The sequence below is a fragment of the Nyctereutes procyonoides genome, unplaced genomic scaffold, assembly GCF_905146905.1.
Source record: "Nyctereutes procyonoides isolate TBG_1078 unplaced genomic scaffold, NYPRO_anot_genome, whole genome shotgun sequence".
In the NCBI taxonomy this organism is placed as follows: domain Eukaryota; kingdom Metazoa; phylum Chordata; class Mammalia; order Carnivora; family Canidae; genus Nyctereutes; species Nyctereutes procyonoides.
Genome location: NW_026575024.1, coordinates 42,347,931 through 42,363,494, shown reverse-complemented (window position 1 = coordinate 42,363,494; position 15,564 = coordinate 42,347,931). Strand labels below are relative to the sequence as shown.

The 15,564-nt window shown below is 49.1% G+C and overlaps 1 protein-coding gene across 1 annotated transcript in view; it reads right to left on the bottom strand.

Annotated features, from left to right (window-relative positions):
* PCSK2 (proprotein convertase subtilisin/kexin type 2) overlaps positions 1-15,564 on the bottom strand; it is a 255,650-nt gene that overhangs the window by 39,226 nt on the left and 200,860 nt on the right. Inside the window, exons 7-8 of the mRNA XM_055343431.1 lie at positions 14,486-14,574; positions 2,335-2,510 (exon numbers count right to left, since the gene is read on the bottom strand). Coding sequence (XP_055199406.1) covers positions 2,335-2,510; positions 14,486-14,574 — 265 coding nt within the window. The remainder of the gene's footprint in view (positions 1-2,334; positions 2,511-14,485; positions 14,575-15,564) is intronic.

Below are 15,564 nucleotides of genomic sequence, written 5' to 3'. Positions count from 1 at the left end.
GATCTACCATGTTTTTAAGTGCTAGGCCAGTTTTTAAGGATAGCGGTGTGGAAAACTCATGTTTTCTGACCTCAGGAAATGTGTAGGAAAAGTTGCCTTCACTAGTATCAAAAAGCTAAGTGTTGGTGAAAACGTGGAGAAAGACGAACCCCGGCGCATTGTTGGTGGGAATGCAAATTGGTGCAGCCACTGTGGAAAACAGTATGGGGGTTCCTTAAAAAATTAGAAACAGAACTACCATATGACTCCCAAATCCCACTTCTGGGATAATCGGAAGGAAATGAAATTATCTTCTTGAGATATCTGCACCCCCATGTTCACTGCAGCATTATTCACAGTAGCCGAGACATGGAAACAACTGAAGTGTCCCAGCAATGCATGAATGCATAAAGGTATACATATATACATATATCTCCCCCCCACCACACACAATAGAATATTATTCAGCCATAAAAAGAAGGAAATCCTGCTATTTATGACAACATGGATGGACCTAGAGGGCATTATGGTAAGTGAAATAAGCCAAAGAAAGACAAATGCTTCATGGTATGGTATCACTTATATGTGGACTTTAAAAAAGAGTCAGACTCATAGAAACTGAGAGGGGCGGGGGCTGAGGGGTGAAGAGGATTTGGGGATGCCATGCGTAGGTCAAAGGGTATAAGCTTCCAGTTATAAGATGAGCAAGTTGTGGGATTTAACAGTGAAAGCAGTAAATAAAACAAAACACAATGTTAGCATTTTGTAACTCTTTAAAATAACAACAACAAAAAAACAGCCTCCAGTTGTCCACTCTTTCTTCAATATTTTTATTTTTCTAAGCTGTTGGGTTTGGGGTGTTTCGTACACATACCTACTTTAGCGATATAAATGTGTAAGTAGTAAGTTCATGTATATTTCACACAGATTGTAAATAACTCAAACATAAACAGAACAGATGTATTTTGCAGCTCATTTATAACAGTGCTAGTTTATATATCCAAATATGGCCATAACCATTTCATCCATTTGAAATTGGTTAAAATCCAAGAAGCAAACTTTCTAAAAATTCCTAAAATGTGCTTCCAAAGGTCCGTCTACTAAACCTCACATACTTGTCGTTCCCTTACTTAGGATCTGGTTATTCTTACTCTACACACCATTGTAATCTTGGGACCTGTGATTCCCATGTCTATGGCTGATGCCCTGATGGAAAGGGCATCACTATCACTTGAAGACAAGACGAAATAAGGCAAAATGACTAAGTACTCTGGGCGCTTGGTGTTGTGGCACCAATGGTGAGTAGTTAGGCGATCATAAAAGCGCTCGAAGACACAACAGTTTGGCAATTCAAGTCTGGAGCCTTCCATCTGAGGCCCAGGACTCTTGGGAGCTGAGACCAGCCATCCCCACTCTGCCCTGAGTTCTTCACCCACACAGCCTACAAGCCTACTAAAACACCGTGCTTTATGCCACAAAGTTTTGGGGAGATTCGTTAAGTGTCCATAATGACCTCGGTAAACACCACACCTTCCCGCAGAACTTCCCAGGGCCCAACACTGGCCTATTTATGTCATTTACACCTTACAATGATCCCAGGAGAAATCTGATTATCACCATCTTACAGGCAAAAAACAGTGGCATAGGGAGGTCAAGTCATTTGCGGATACACCCAGACATTGAGTGCCCTGTGGGACCTGAACTCAGAAGGCTCTGATCACGGGGCCTGGCTCATGTCTTGTCAGAGAGGACCTCTGCCCTGAGACTGTAGGGAGGGGACTTCTTTCTTTACATGGGCTGATGACCCAGCTGGCCTCCCTTTGGACACTCTGCCTTGGTCTCTTTTACTTGGCCCCATCCATTTCTGGGCTAATATCAGGGATGGGCAGCCTAGAAAATGGTGGCTCACACTCCTGCCATGAGAGCACAGGGGAGCCGCAACCCTGCTGCTGCCTCTGGACCCCCCACCCTACTGTACCCAGACCCCCACTGCCTTGGGGGTGCTCCCAGCTGACATGTGGCACAGTGGCAATGCCAGCACAGGCCCCCAGGGAGACCCTCCTTCCTCCCCACTCCTTTGCATGGGCCAGGCTGGCATCACCGTCCGAAGGCACCTCTTGCCCTCTCCTCTTTACCCTTTAAGGGAGCCCCCTGCAATAAATCTGCACTGCTAAGCCTGCTTGGGGGTCCATCTCTCGGAGGCCCTGAGCTAATGCACAGGGTAACAGCCCCACCTCTGCCTCCTTCCCTGCCCCTTGCTTCATTCTCATCACCTTCCCTGGATGCCTCCCACCCCCGGCAGCCCCCGCCCCACCCCATTGGATCTGGGCCTGGTGGTCGCAGGAAAGGCCTTACCTTGTTGACGCCGTCGGCCATGGCCTGAAGTGTGAGCTCGCGGGGCCCGTCCACCGTCTTCCCGTTGTCTGTTGGGCCCCAGCTGGCACTGTAGATGTCGATCAGCTGAGGCATGTGGCTGATGGATGAGGCCTCGATGATGTCCGTCATGAATGGCTGGTCCAGCATCCGGATACCTGTGGACCCGTGTGGGCAGGAGACACTTTGGTGGCTCAGTGCACTGGACACAGGGCAGGTGTGTGTGGGGGGTGATGATGAGGGCTCGGGTCTTGGGTGTGGTGGAGGGTCTGCCACCCGGGTGTCCCGGGGGACACTGTGGAATCTCGAGTCCAACCTCAGGATACGTGTAGGCTGCAGCCTCAGAGGATGAAGGAGGAACACAGACTGTGCCACTCCGTCCTTTTTGGCCTCCTCGCACACCTTACGTTATGTACCCCTTTGAAGAAGTTGTTCCCCCCACCAACTTTACTAGCATTTCTAATGGGGAGAGACCACCTTTGTTGAAGAGATTCCCTGATACGTCTGTTTCTGAGCGGAAGCTCAGCTTTCAGTGACTGGGTGGTGACAGATGCAGGGAAGCCGTGTTGCTGGAGAAATAAACCCACTGTCAGGACAGTGGGGGGGGGATGCAATTGATTTAAATATTTAATAATAAACCATGGAGATTAGGGGGCAAAGAAAGGGGCAAAGGCTGGCAGGAATCAGGAAAAGAGGACTCCAGGTTGCCTGGCAGCTGGCAGGGGCTTTGGGAAGGACAGAAATGTTGAATGGGTCATTCTGAAATGTATTAGTAATGGAGTATATGATACAGCCCCCCGCCCTCCCCCTTCTCCCCTACATCACCTATGTCAAGTCTGTGCTATTCCAACAACTTGTAGGAGTAACTTCTTGCTGGGATAGTAAGAAAGAACCGGGTCCCGCAGTCCTTGATTGTGAGTAAACCTGAACTGTACACAGGGACGCAGCAGGGGCACACTTGAGGGCACCCATAGTTCACATCACCCTCTGAGTGTCCGTGACAAGTGTCTCCAGAGTTAATGCAGCAGCAGCCAATGGGATGGGCACTTTGTCCCTCTATTACTATCCTCCAGACATTGCTGTTTGGGGCTGTATTGTTCTCTGCTTGGAATGCTAGTTCTCTTTCGTGGGTAAGAGCCTAGAATATTAGAAAAGCTGGCCTAAGTCTTTCTTTCCACGGGAGTTATGAAGCGAGGAGACTGGGCTCTACACAGTCAAAACCTGGATCCTGGCACCTCTTAACTCTATTTACCATGGTCAAGGGACACTATGACCTGAGCATCACTCTCTGACACGGCATGCAAGTCCACTTAAATAAGGATAAGACAGGTTCTTGCAGGACTTGTCAAGTTGACATGAAACTGTCTTCTCTCTAAGGGTCTGCTTCCTCCTCAGTGTCCGGAGCCCACCCCTTGTGTTTGCATACAATTCTCCCAGTGCTCATCCTTCTTCTGATTAACCTATGTGTGCAGTAGGCATTTCCCCAGCAGTCTTTCTGGATCCAATTCCCCCGCACCCTCCATGCCCACACCCTCCAACACCACCCTTTCAGCCTTCTGGTATAATTGCTTATTTGTGAAGTTTCTTTGGTGGAAGGAGATCACAACCCAAAGTGAGCATTGCTAAGAGAGGCATCCAGAATAGGTGGGGAAGACACTGAGGAAACAAGGCCTCTGTGCATCTCCTATTTCAATCTTTGGAACACCATGGACTTTTGACTTGTCAATTATGACTTGCTGATTGCACCTTAACCACCTCCTGGAAAACATCCATTTACTCTGGACTGAAACCGAGATAAAGTAGAATTTGTTAGCTGAAGAGCCAGCCTTAGATACTCCCTTGAACTCTGTCAGTACCAACACTAATTCTTTCAAAACAAGTTATAGGATTTTGCCTGTACAAACCCACACTCCTGGCTTGCAGTTTGGAGCACACTTTGGAGACACTCTGTGTCTCCCTGATTGCAATCCCTAAGACCCAAATAAACGCTTTTGGTGGCTTTATAGTTCTTCTTGGTCAACACATTCATCACTAGACAGCAAAATCTCTGATTACAGAGCATGTGTCTCTTTTGTTCTTTTCTTGTGTCCTACGTTATCAGCATTATTTTAAGCTTGATAAATATTTGGTGAATAGATGCATAGTATCATGACTTTAGTTGATTTTTCACCCCCCTCACAGAAATGACAGGTCCAGAAGAACAAATAATAACAGGAAAGGTTTTCCACTTATGGGTTTTCTCTACCCATAAATCAGGTCACCATTCTTGCTGACCAATGTCCAATAATCAGTATCCTTTCTCTTGGGGAGAAGCTCGAAAAGAATGTGCATAATCTTTAGTTTGAACTTTCTGGAAGCTAAATTTTGTTTTTTGTGGATTTTTGAAAATATTTTATTTATTTGACAAAGAGAGAGATCACAAGCAGGGGGAGCAGCAGGCAGAGGCAGAGAGGGAAGCAGGTTCCTCGCACAGCAGGGAGCCCAATGCGGGGCTTTATCCCAGGACCCTGGGATGATGACCTGAGCTGAAAACAGATGTTTAACTGACTGAGCCACCCAAGTGCCCTTGGAAGATAAGCTTTATGGTTCATTTTATAAGGGATAAGAAGTTAAAACCTCACATTTTGCTTTTGTCCTCCCTGTATTTTATTTATTTTAAAAATGTACTCAACAACAGTGCTCAACAGATCACAGAGTAAACCAAATAGTGCAGCTTCTTTTGGCAAGAAGTTGTGCCCACTTTGTGAGCAGGGAAGCTGGTATTCACTTGCCTGCAAGAAGGACACTCAAATGGTCTTGAACTTGTCTAGGGTGCAGATGACCTGAATTGAATAGTTCACTTCGACTGGAAGGTGAGAGAAATTCAACCCTGCTGGAGTAGGCCTGGACTGTCCCTTGTGCCCACTGATGGCAACACTGCGTTTCCTCATCCAGCCAGTGTGGTGCATCCAGCCCCGCCCTTTGCCCTCTCACTTTGCAGCTTTTGTCTCTCTGCCTCCTTCCTCTTCCTGCCCTCCCTGGCTTTCTTTATGCTGCACAGAACATCAGAGCCAGTGTGCATTAATCTGACTGCTTCTGTGTCCAGGGAGGCAGGGGCAGCCACAGACTGGAAGCAAGGCTCTCATTCATATTCTGGGGCCAGGCGCCCGACATTCCTTTAATCTTGTTAAGCTCAGGAGGAATGAGGCATACATTAACTGAATGAGGACAGTATTCATTTTTGCAAGCCACTGCACCATTTGTCGCCAAGACAGAGGCTCAGGGTGACCCAAGGGTTTTCTCTCTCCTCTGTCCCTGGATGCTTTAGGAGCTACACAGAGAGAGACAGACAGAGAGAGAGAGAGAGAGAGAGAGATAAAAAAGAGAGAAAAAGGGAAGGCAAGAGAGTAAAGGTAAGACACAAAGGGAGAGAAGGAAGCCCAGGGGGCTAGGACTCTGTGTCTTTACAGTCTTTACAGATGTAAAATGCTCTCCTCCGCTGGTGTGATTCAAAGGCCTGGGGAAACGCAGTGCTCACAACAAACATTTCTATCCTCCCACCATGCAGGTCTGATCACTACACTAATGACCAATGGGGATTCCATGACTTCCTTCTCTAAGAGCTGTAAGGCCTAGGGATTTGAGCTAAATCCTTTCTACCCCCTGCTCACGTTACAAAAGGCCAACTTACACTCCCACGCAGGCAAATGCTGCATCTGCCCACAAACCTCAGTGTCGCCTACCACCCCCTTTTGTGCTCATGAATATTAATCTGCAGGCTGAGGAGTGAATCCTTGCTGACCTAAGGATCTGAAGGATCTGAAAATACGTTCATCATTGTGCTAATGTGCAATTTTCACTGGTTTATTTTAAAACTCAGGTAAAATATATATGAACTCATTGAAATGTTTTGAGCTCTATCGGCCAAATATGTGGAGTCAATTCATTGCTGGCAGAGAAATTTCAGGGTATTTTGATGATGGTCAACAGTATGGATTTCAAACTCTTTTTCAGAATCGTTGAACAAAGGAGATCCCATTCCAAAGCTCAATGCAAAGATCTATGGGCTCTGACCTAACAAGGAAGGCAGGTAAGGCCAATACCAACTGGCGCCACCTGGGGTTGCTCCAAGGAGCTCTGCAGAAGCCCAGGTGTCGGGCTAAAGAACCTGCTACAACTCAAGTTGCTACTTGTGTCCTCGGCCTGGTTATTCTCTACCACCTTGCTTTGTTTTGATTATAGAAGCAATTATTATCTGGTATTATTGTGCTTCTTTGCTCATTATCTGTGTCCCACCACCCACAGCAGAACTGGGAACGTGGTAGGCATCCAGCAATAATGGTTGAGTCCTGAAAGGGATTGGCAACAAGAGATAGCATCTCCCAAGGCTTTAATAATCTCAGAAGGATAAATCTAACAAACTTTCAAGAAACATCATTTGAAGGGCTCATTATTTATATTTGTTGTGCATTTTGGATGGTTTTGCAAATTTTCAATACTATATTTTTAATTTTAATTTTTTTGTCTCAGTCCCTTTGATTGAAGATGTCAAACACTGATTTAAAAATCAAAAAGAAGTAAAGAATTAGGTTATTTTCTTAAATAGTTTCCGAATAAAGGCATTTTCAAGTCAAAAACCTAAAATGCATCTCTTTCTTCAAAATTCATAAAAGTAAGTGGATAAGGAAATGGAAATAATTGAACCTTCAAATGTATGTATTTTTGAAGTTATTAAAGCTTCAAGACAGCACTAAGATTTCCCTGGCATGTATTATCGAGAAGAGGTAGTAACAATCATATACATGAAAACAGGCAACAGGAATCAAAGAGAGACCTCATTTTAGGAGGAAATTTCTCAAAGTCACAAATCTCAAAAGGTGGAACAATGTTGGAAGGGAGTGAGTTCCTCATCACTGGAAGTATGCAGCTCCAGGTTGGATCCAGGTTATAGCAGAAGGGGAGGAAAAGAGAAGTTGTTCAAGCATTTTAGGGTGGGGACTAAGGGTAGAATTTCTGGCCCAGGTTGTGCTGGCTGCAAAATTATTCTACAGCTTACAAGCTATGGGGACTCACTTTTGTTCTCTGTAAAAGAGGGACGCTAATGGGCAGCCCGGGTGGCTCAGCAGTTTAGCGCCGCCTCCAGCCCAGGGCCTGATCCTGGGGACCTGGGATCGAGTCCCGCATTGGTCTCCCTGCATGGAGCCTCCTTCTCCCTCTGCCTGTGTCTCTGCATCTCTCTCTCTCTCTCTGTCTCATGAATAAATAATCTAATAAAATAACTAAAATCTAAAATAAACAAAAAAGAGGGATGCTAATATATAATATATATGTTGTTTATATAATATATATGTATATATATATAAGTGCATGGTAAGATTGCATAAAGGGTTGAGTAAAGAGTTTTGCATTGTGCTTGACACACTGGAAAAGTATGTGTTATTTACTATTATTATTATTGTTAATAGTATTTTGTTGCTATCCTTACCCAAGTATCAGTGGGTATTTGGGCTAACAGATCTGTGGGGTTGAACATAGAGCTACCCTATAACCCAGCAATTGCACTACCCAGTATTTACCCAAAGGATACAAACATAGTGATCCAAAGAGGCACCTGCACCCCAATGTTTATAGCAGCCATGTCCACAATAGTCAAACTATGGAAAGAGCCCAGATGTCCACTGGTAGATAAATGGATAAAGAAGATGCGGTGTATATACACAATGGGATATTACTCAGCCATCAAAAGGAATGAAATTTTGCCATTTGCAGCGATGTGGATGGAACTAGAGGGTATCATGCTAAGTGAAATAAGTCAATCAGAGAAAGTCAATTATCATATGATCTCAATCATATGTGGAATTTAAGAAACAAAACAGAAGATCATGAGAAGGGAGGGAAAAGTAAAACAAGACAAAATCAAAGAGGGAGACAAGCTATAAGAGACTCTTACTCATGTGAAATAAACTGAGGGTTGCTAGAGGGAAGGGAATTGAGGGGACAGGGTAATTGGATGATGGACATTAAGGAGGGTACGCAATATAATGAGCACTGGGTGTTATACAAGATTAATGAATCACTGAACTCTACCTCTGAAACTACTAATACATTATATGTTAATTAACTGAGTTTAAATTAAAAAAATAAAGGATCTTTGGGGCCAAAGATTTTAAGATTCTGATGAATAAGTGGAAAAGATGTGCCCCTGGAGATTTACACACTCTATTTATGTAGACAAACAACACCTGAAAGATACATGGTGGATGCATGGTCGTAGTGCTCGGTAGCCTGGAGCAGCCAAGGGTGTAGGGGCAAAGGAGTCCCTTGTTTCTCTTTACTGATGGGCCCTAGGGCAGCTCTCCTGTTGGTGCTGGAATTTAGGACATTACCATGGTGCCACTGGAAAGGAGGGAAGTGGTAAGAGGGTGTGAGAAGGCCCAGGTCTCCTTGGAACTAATTTGATTGAGATACAGTAGCAAAGGTGGGATGGTGCTAGGAGAGAACATACTTTTGCTTCCTGACAGAAATTCTATCAGCTTTGGGTCCTATAATCCTTATGCCCTTAATCTCACAACCCCATTCATCCATCCGTTCTCTCATTTAACGATTAATCTCTTGCTGATCACTGACCCTTCCTTGTCTTGATTCCTTCCTTGCTTTCTGGCACTCAGCAAATAGGCTTCAAGCATCTGCTGTGCACCAGATCTAGGTGCTGAGGTGTTCTAGGTGCTGAGGTTAGAGAAAACAGACATGGCCCCTGTCCTCATGGAGACTCATCTGCCTGAGGAGAAAGATATTGATCAAATCAACATGCGCAAGAATATGGGCAATAACTGACAGGTCATGTCTTCCCAGTTAGTGCTGGGAAGAAAAAACTGCACACGCCTTATCAAGCGAGGATGAGGAAGCTAGTCTGGGAGGTGATGTTGTAGGAAGCAGTGGGGAACCAGAGAAGTACAGGATCAAGACAGTGGCCAGGTAAAGCCTATGGGGGAGGTATTCTGGGTAGAGGGAAGAGCAGATTCAAAGGCCCAGCAGTAGAAGTGTGGCTACAGCTTCCTAATTTATACTTACTAGGCAGTTTTATCTAAATTATATTTACCCAGGGACTAACCATGTATGTACAGGAACTTACTGTACGAGGAAGGTGGCACCACAAATTGAAGGAACAGGATGGATGACTGAACAGATGCTATCAGGGACACTGGCTCACCTTTGGAGGAAAATAAAACTGGATCCCCAGCCAGCACGACAACACGCGTAGGCGGAATCCAGGTAGACCAATGACCTCATGTGAAAGTTTGGGGGGAAGGTATTTGCACCGTTTGTAACTGACCAGGAGCCAAGATCTAGGACATACCAAGAAGGTGTGCAAATCAGAAAGAGAAAGGAAGCCTAGTGGAAAAATGAGCAAAGTTTATGAATCAAAGAGAAACCCAACAGGCTAACAGGCAGATGAAGAGAGGCTGTAGGACTCTTTCCTTCTCTCCCTTCACAGGATTCATTTAATCATCTTATCTCCACTTTCCCATTCCTGGACTAAAATTCCACCGCACCTTAACTCAGTCCTTTTTTGAGGACAGGCTGAAGAGAGGCCCGGGACGCAGGGAGAGCTCTGGCGCCTCGCTACCTGTGACCCAACACCAGGGATCAGCAATGATCTCCTCCGGCCACCAGGTGGCGCCCGAGACACCCCAGCTCCGACACCGCCGAAGGACAGATTCTCTGGAAACGCGCGGCTCATTTAGAGCCGTAAAAACCAGACAACTTTTGGGATTGCAGCCGGAAGGAACAAAATCTTTCCCTTCAAAGTGTGAGATCCAGGAGGCTGAAATTCCGCTTTTCCTGTAACTCCCGGTTGACAGTCTAGAGCTTCCTCCCGGGGAACTCCTTGCGCTGCTCCCGGGAGGCCGGCCCGGGGGTGGCGGGACGAGCCAGCGGGCGCGGGACGGCGGGCACCACCCCGAGGGCACCACGCTGCAGGCACCACGCCGAGGGCACCACGCCGAGGGCACCACCCCGAGGGCACCACGCTGCGGGCACCACCCCGAGGGCACCACCCCGAGAGCACCACGCCGAGGGCACCACCCCGAGGGCACCACCCCGAGGGCACCACCCCGAGGGCACCACGCTGCGGGCACCACCCCGAGGGCACCACCCCGAGAGCACCACGCCGAGGGCACCACGCTGCAGGCACCACCCCGAGGGCACCACGCTGCGGGCACCACCCCGAGGGCACCACGCTGCAGGCACCACCCCGAGGGCACCACGCCGAGGGCACCACCCCGAGGGCACCACGCTGCGGGCACCACCCCGAGGGCACCACGCTGCAGGCACCACCCCGAGGGCACCACGCCGAGGGCACCACCCCGAGGGCACCACGCCGAGGGCACCACGCTGCGGGCACCACCCCGAGGGCACCACGCCGAGGGCACCACGCTGCAGGCACCACCCCGAGGGCACCACGCTGCGGGCACCACCCCGAGGGCACCACCCCGAGAGCACCACGCCGAGGGCACCACGCTGCAGGCACCACCCCGAGGGCACCACGCTGCGGGCACCACCCCGAGGGCACCACGCTGCAGGCACCACCCCGAGGGCACCACGCCGAGGGCACCACCCCGAGGGCACCACGCTGCGGGCACCACCCCGAGGGCACCACGCTGCAGGCACCACCCCGAGGGCACCACGCCGAGGGCACCACCCCGAGGGCACCACCCCGAGGGCACCACGCCGAGGGCACCACGCTGCGGGCACCACCCCGAGGGCACCACGCCGAGGGCACCACGCTGCAGGCACCACCCCGAGGGCACCACGCTGCGGGCACCACCCCGAGGGCACCACGCTGCGGGCACCACCCCGAGGGCACCACGCTGCAGGCACCACCCCGAGGGCACCACCCCGAGGGCACCACGCCGAGGGCACCACGCTGCGGGCACCACCCCGAGGGCACCACGCCGAGGGCACCACGCTGCAGGCACCACCCCGAGGGCACCACGCTGCGGGCACCACCCCGAGGGCACCACGCCGAGGGCACCACGCTGCGGGCACCACGCTGCGGGCACCACCCCGAGGGCACCACGCTGCAGGCACCACCCCGAGGGCACCACGCTGCGGGCACCACCCCGAGGGCACCACGCTGCAGGCACCACGCTGCGGGCGCCACGGCGGGGCCCACGGGGGTCTCACCCGGCTGCGGCGGCGGCGAAGGGGGCTCCTGCGCCCGAAGGCTTTGTGGGGCCCCGCAGGCCTCCCCGCAGCTCTGGGCTATTTCGGGAACCCCCGAGCACTGCTGTGAGACCCGAGCCCCCGCCAGGTCTGGTCGGTGAGTGACCGGGCTGCACCCACTTGCCTCTGGGCCTGGGAGCCAGCCCGCAGCTGAGGCCGACTTCTTGGGCCGCACCTGCCCGGGCCCGGGGTGCGTTCTCCGCCTCGGGATCCAGGCTCCGGCCCTGGGAGCCGCAGGCCGCGCGGGGCGCTGAGGTCCCGGACCGGGGCTGGGGGCTGGGGGCTGGGGGGTGGCGGCTACCGCCGCAGCGTCTTCACCCGGGGCGTCCCCACGGTCCTCCAGGGCCCCGCCTGTGCACAGCAGCAACCAGCTGGTCCGCACACCCCTTGCTGGCGTCCCTCCCTTCGCTGTCTTTCTTCCTCTTTCCCTCCCGAAGAAACTCCTTGCTCCCGTCAAAATTATGAAGGGAAACTTCGCTAAAATGGCATCGGGAGTCCAGAAGGGGGAGCCCCATCCCCATCACTCCATAGCAAGTGCAGGAAGACCTGTCGCTTACACCTCTCAGTAGCGTCGTCAACCGGAGAGGATCAATAAGGCCCCAGCTGGAAAAGACGGACCTTGCATCTCCTGCAAGAAATCCGCTACCTCTGCAGATCAGCCAAGGAGAAACACCGTCACCCCGAGCTCCCGCTTTTCTCCAATGGACTTTCCTGCGAAACAAGCCCTCTCAACTTCCTCCAAAATAACATTCCTCAGCTTTGGGGGACTTGCCTGTGGTTTTGTCGGCTTGCAATGTCCTGAATTATAATTCTCTGTTGTCCTGAATAAACCCATTTTGCTGGCAAAGTAATCTGGCTCTCTTATTTCTTAGGTTAACACACTCAAATCCTTGTCTCCTGGTTCTGTTTCAGGGAGTTCAAATGAAAAGAACAGGAAAGTTAGGTACATTTGATGAGCTGCTCAGATGTTTTCAAAGTGCAATAATAGAGAAAAGGATAGAAGGCAGATGGAGAAAGTAAACCAGTAAACCCTCCTAATGCCTTGAGCTGAGCCTCACTCAATTTTGCAAGGCAGTAGTTCTAAGAATCCCTTGTACACCGCCACCCCCCACATCCCCCCCCACCAAAAAAAAGATCCCTTGTTAAAAAGAAACCCAGTTACTTCCAGCTCCAAAGGCATTTTGAAACTATACTTTGAGATCCAAATTATTTTGAAGACAATCACTGTGAATGGGAAATCCAGGTTTGAAATTTCATTTGCGGATCCCTGGGTGGCTCAGCTGTTTGGTGCTTGCCTTTGGCCCAGGGCATGATCCTGGGGCACCGGGATCAAGTCCCACGTCAGGCTCCTGGCATGGAGCCTGCTTCTCCCTCTGCCTGGGTCTCTGCCTCTCTCTCTCTCTCTCTCTCTCTCTCTCTCTCTGTCTATCGTGAATAAATAAATAAAATCTTAAAAAAATGAAATTTCATTTGCTTCCAGTTTACCCTGTGAATGGAAAAGCTACCTCACCTCAGATATCACCCAAGGTCCGAGCCTGGATTATGAATTATTAACTGGGAGTTATTCTTTCCCCGGAGCTCATAATGGCTTCTGACACTTTAATGCCAGCATTTTGAATGCACACAAAGTAAAGAGAGCAGAAACCCAAAGGGCAACGCTTCTCCTATTTGCATTGCAGACTCTCCAGATGTGTTCTTTTGTGAAATTCTGCACTGAGCTGAGGTAAGCCTCCCAGCAAACAGTGTTGAAAGAGGTTGGGGGTAGGTTTGTATAGGTTGCTCTATCTTTATTTAGGTCCTAGAAATGCAAGTGTCAGCACAAAGTGTGTTTATGGTTCCATTAAATTGCTAGGGAAAAAATACCAAGACAGTTGTAAAAAAAGAAAAACAAGTTTGAGTGACTCAGCTTTGAATAAATTAAGATCCAATTTAATGCAAATCTTGGACTGTGCCAGGAGCCACTCCAGTCTTCAGCATGTTGTTGACAGCTTAGGGACCCCTCTCATTCTCTCTCCCGCTCTTTTTTGGAGAGGGGGATGTTGGTTTCTAAATTTCTAGTTATCTGCCACCCTCATTTCTAAAGCTCCGGGTAAAGGTGAAATTGTTAAATATCCTTCCCGTGGAACTTCATACAAAGGTTTTAGGTAGAATAAATTTCCTTAGAGAGGAGATGCACAGTGTAAAAAAAGAAAAAAGAAAAGACCTTTTTTTTAAGAGTTATGAATTATGTTTACAATAATTCGTACACATCTTCTTATATTCTATAATCTTTATTGGAGTCTAATTAAAACGTTACTGATAATAACACAAAAGGGTACAGTCAGCACAATTCCATTCATATTAAAGTTTAAAAACTGGTAATTACCACTATTTGTTGTTGGAAATCAGGACCGTGCTTATTCTGGTGTATATGGGCATTAACTGGACGTGGGGAAGGCTTTGGGGTGCTGGTAACTTTTTTGTGTTTCTTGATGGTTCACATGGATGTGGCCAGTTTGTGAAAATTCACTGTGCTCCTGACCTATGCAGTTTTCTGTATTTACATCACTCTCGAATTTAAAAAAAAAAATCTGTTTGATTTTGCCAGATAGATTTTTTGCCCCTTGGGATCCCTGGGTGGCTCAGCGGTTTGGCGCCTGCCTTTGGCCCAGGGCGCGATCCTGGAGACCCGGGATCGAATCCCACATCGGGCGCCCGGTGCATGGAGCCTGCTTCTCCCTCTGCCTATATCTCTGCCTCTCTCTCTCTCTCTCACTGTGTGCCTGTCATAAATAAAATTAAAAAAAAAAAATTTTCCCCCCTCTTGCTAAATCTACTAGTCCCAGCTCTGCTGCTCCAGTGGGAATTTTTGCCAGGCCCCCGCCAGGCTGGAGACCAGAGTGTCAGGCCTCCTGGCGCACGGCCCCTGCTGTTTGGCAGGACAGCTTACCTGCGACCTTGGAGTTGTACGCCACTCCGACCCCACAGATATTGTTGTTGGCCGCGGCAGAAACCTCCCCTGCACATCGGGTCCCGTGGCTGCGAAGAAAAACAAAGGCAAGTTTGACAGGGCGTCAGGACTTTCACGGAGGTTCCTTAAATTGTGTCAACTGGAAGCAATTTGGTTCTTTTCACTGATCTAGCTAGCCCCAGTGGGCACCAGGAGGGAGCAGAAGGCAAGCTGAGGGCAAAGCACAAGCTGACACTCCGCAACCCCCCCCCCCCCCCAGGTGGGATGTGTGTGACCTTCCTCACGCACTCCTGGCTGCCCAGAAGCTAAAAGAAGAAAAAATCAAATGGTTAACTCTGGGAAATCCCAGTCGGCAGGACCTGAGTCTCCCTCAGTTTACAAAAGGCTTAGTGATTTACATGAAAAAGCGTTCTTATCAGTGACCTAACTCCCAGAGAGCCATAGATTGGATTTCCTGGAGCCCTAACATCACCTTCCCTCCACAGTGAGGTGAAAAACAAAGGCAAAAGGAAATGCAGGTAAAACTAAAGGTCCTCATTACCTGCAGCCCACTGACCGGTACTGGAGGCAGGCAGAGTGTGACCTCCCTCCAGGAAACTCCCAACTATGTCAAGTTAATGTTTTGCTAGAGGGAAAAACAACTTTAGCTTGACCGTGGCAAGGCTTCCAGTACCTTTTAGGTCCTCTTTTGCATGTGAAAGTCCTTTTGAAAACCTCCCCAACTCCCAAATTTATAATCAGTCAGTTCTCAGGCTTGTAATCCAGCACTTTTCTGCCCACGGGTCCTGTCTCCATGCTTTAATAAAATCCCATTTTGGGGGGCATCTGGGTGGCTCAGTGGTTGAGCGTCTGCCTTCATTTCACGTCTTGATCGAGGGGTCTTCCGATGGAGTCCCGCATCGGGCTCCCCACAGGGACCCTGCTTCTCCCTCTGCCTATGTCTCTGCCTCTCTCTGTGTGTCTCTCATGAATAAATAAATAAAATATATTTTTAAAATAAATAAATAAAATCCCATTTTTGCACCAAAGACGTCTCAAGAGTTCTTTCTTGGCGATTG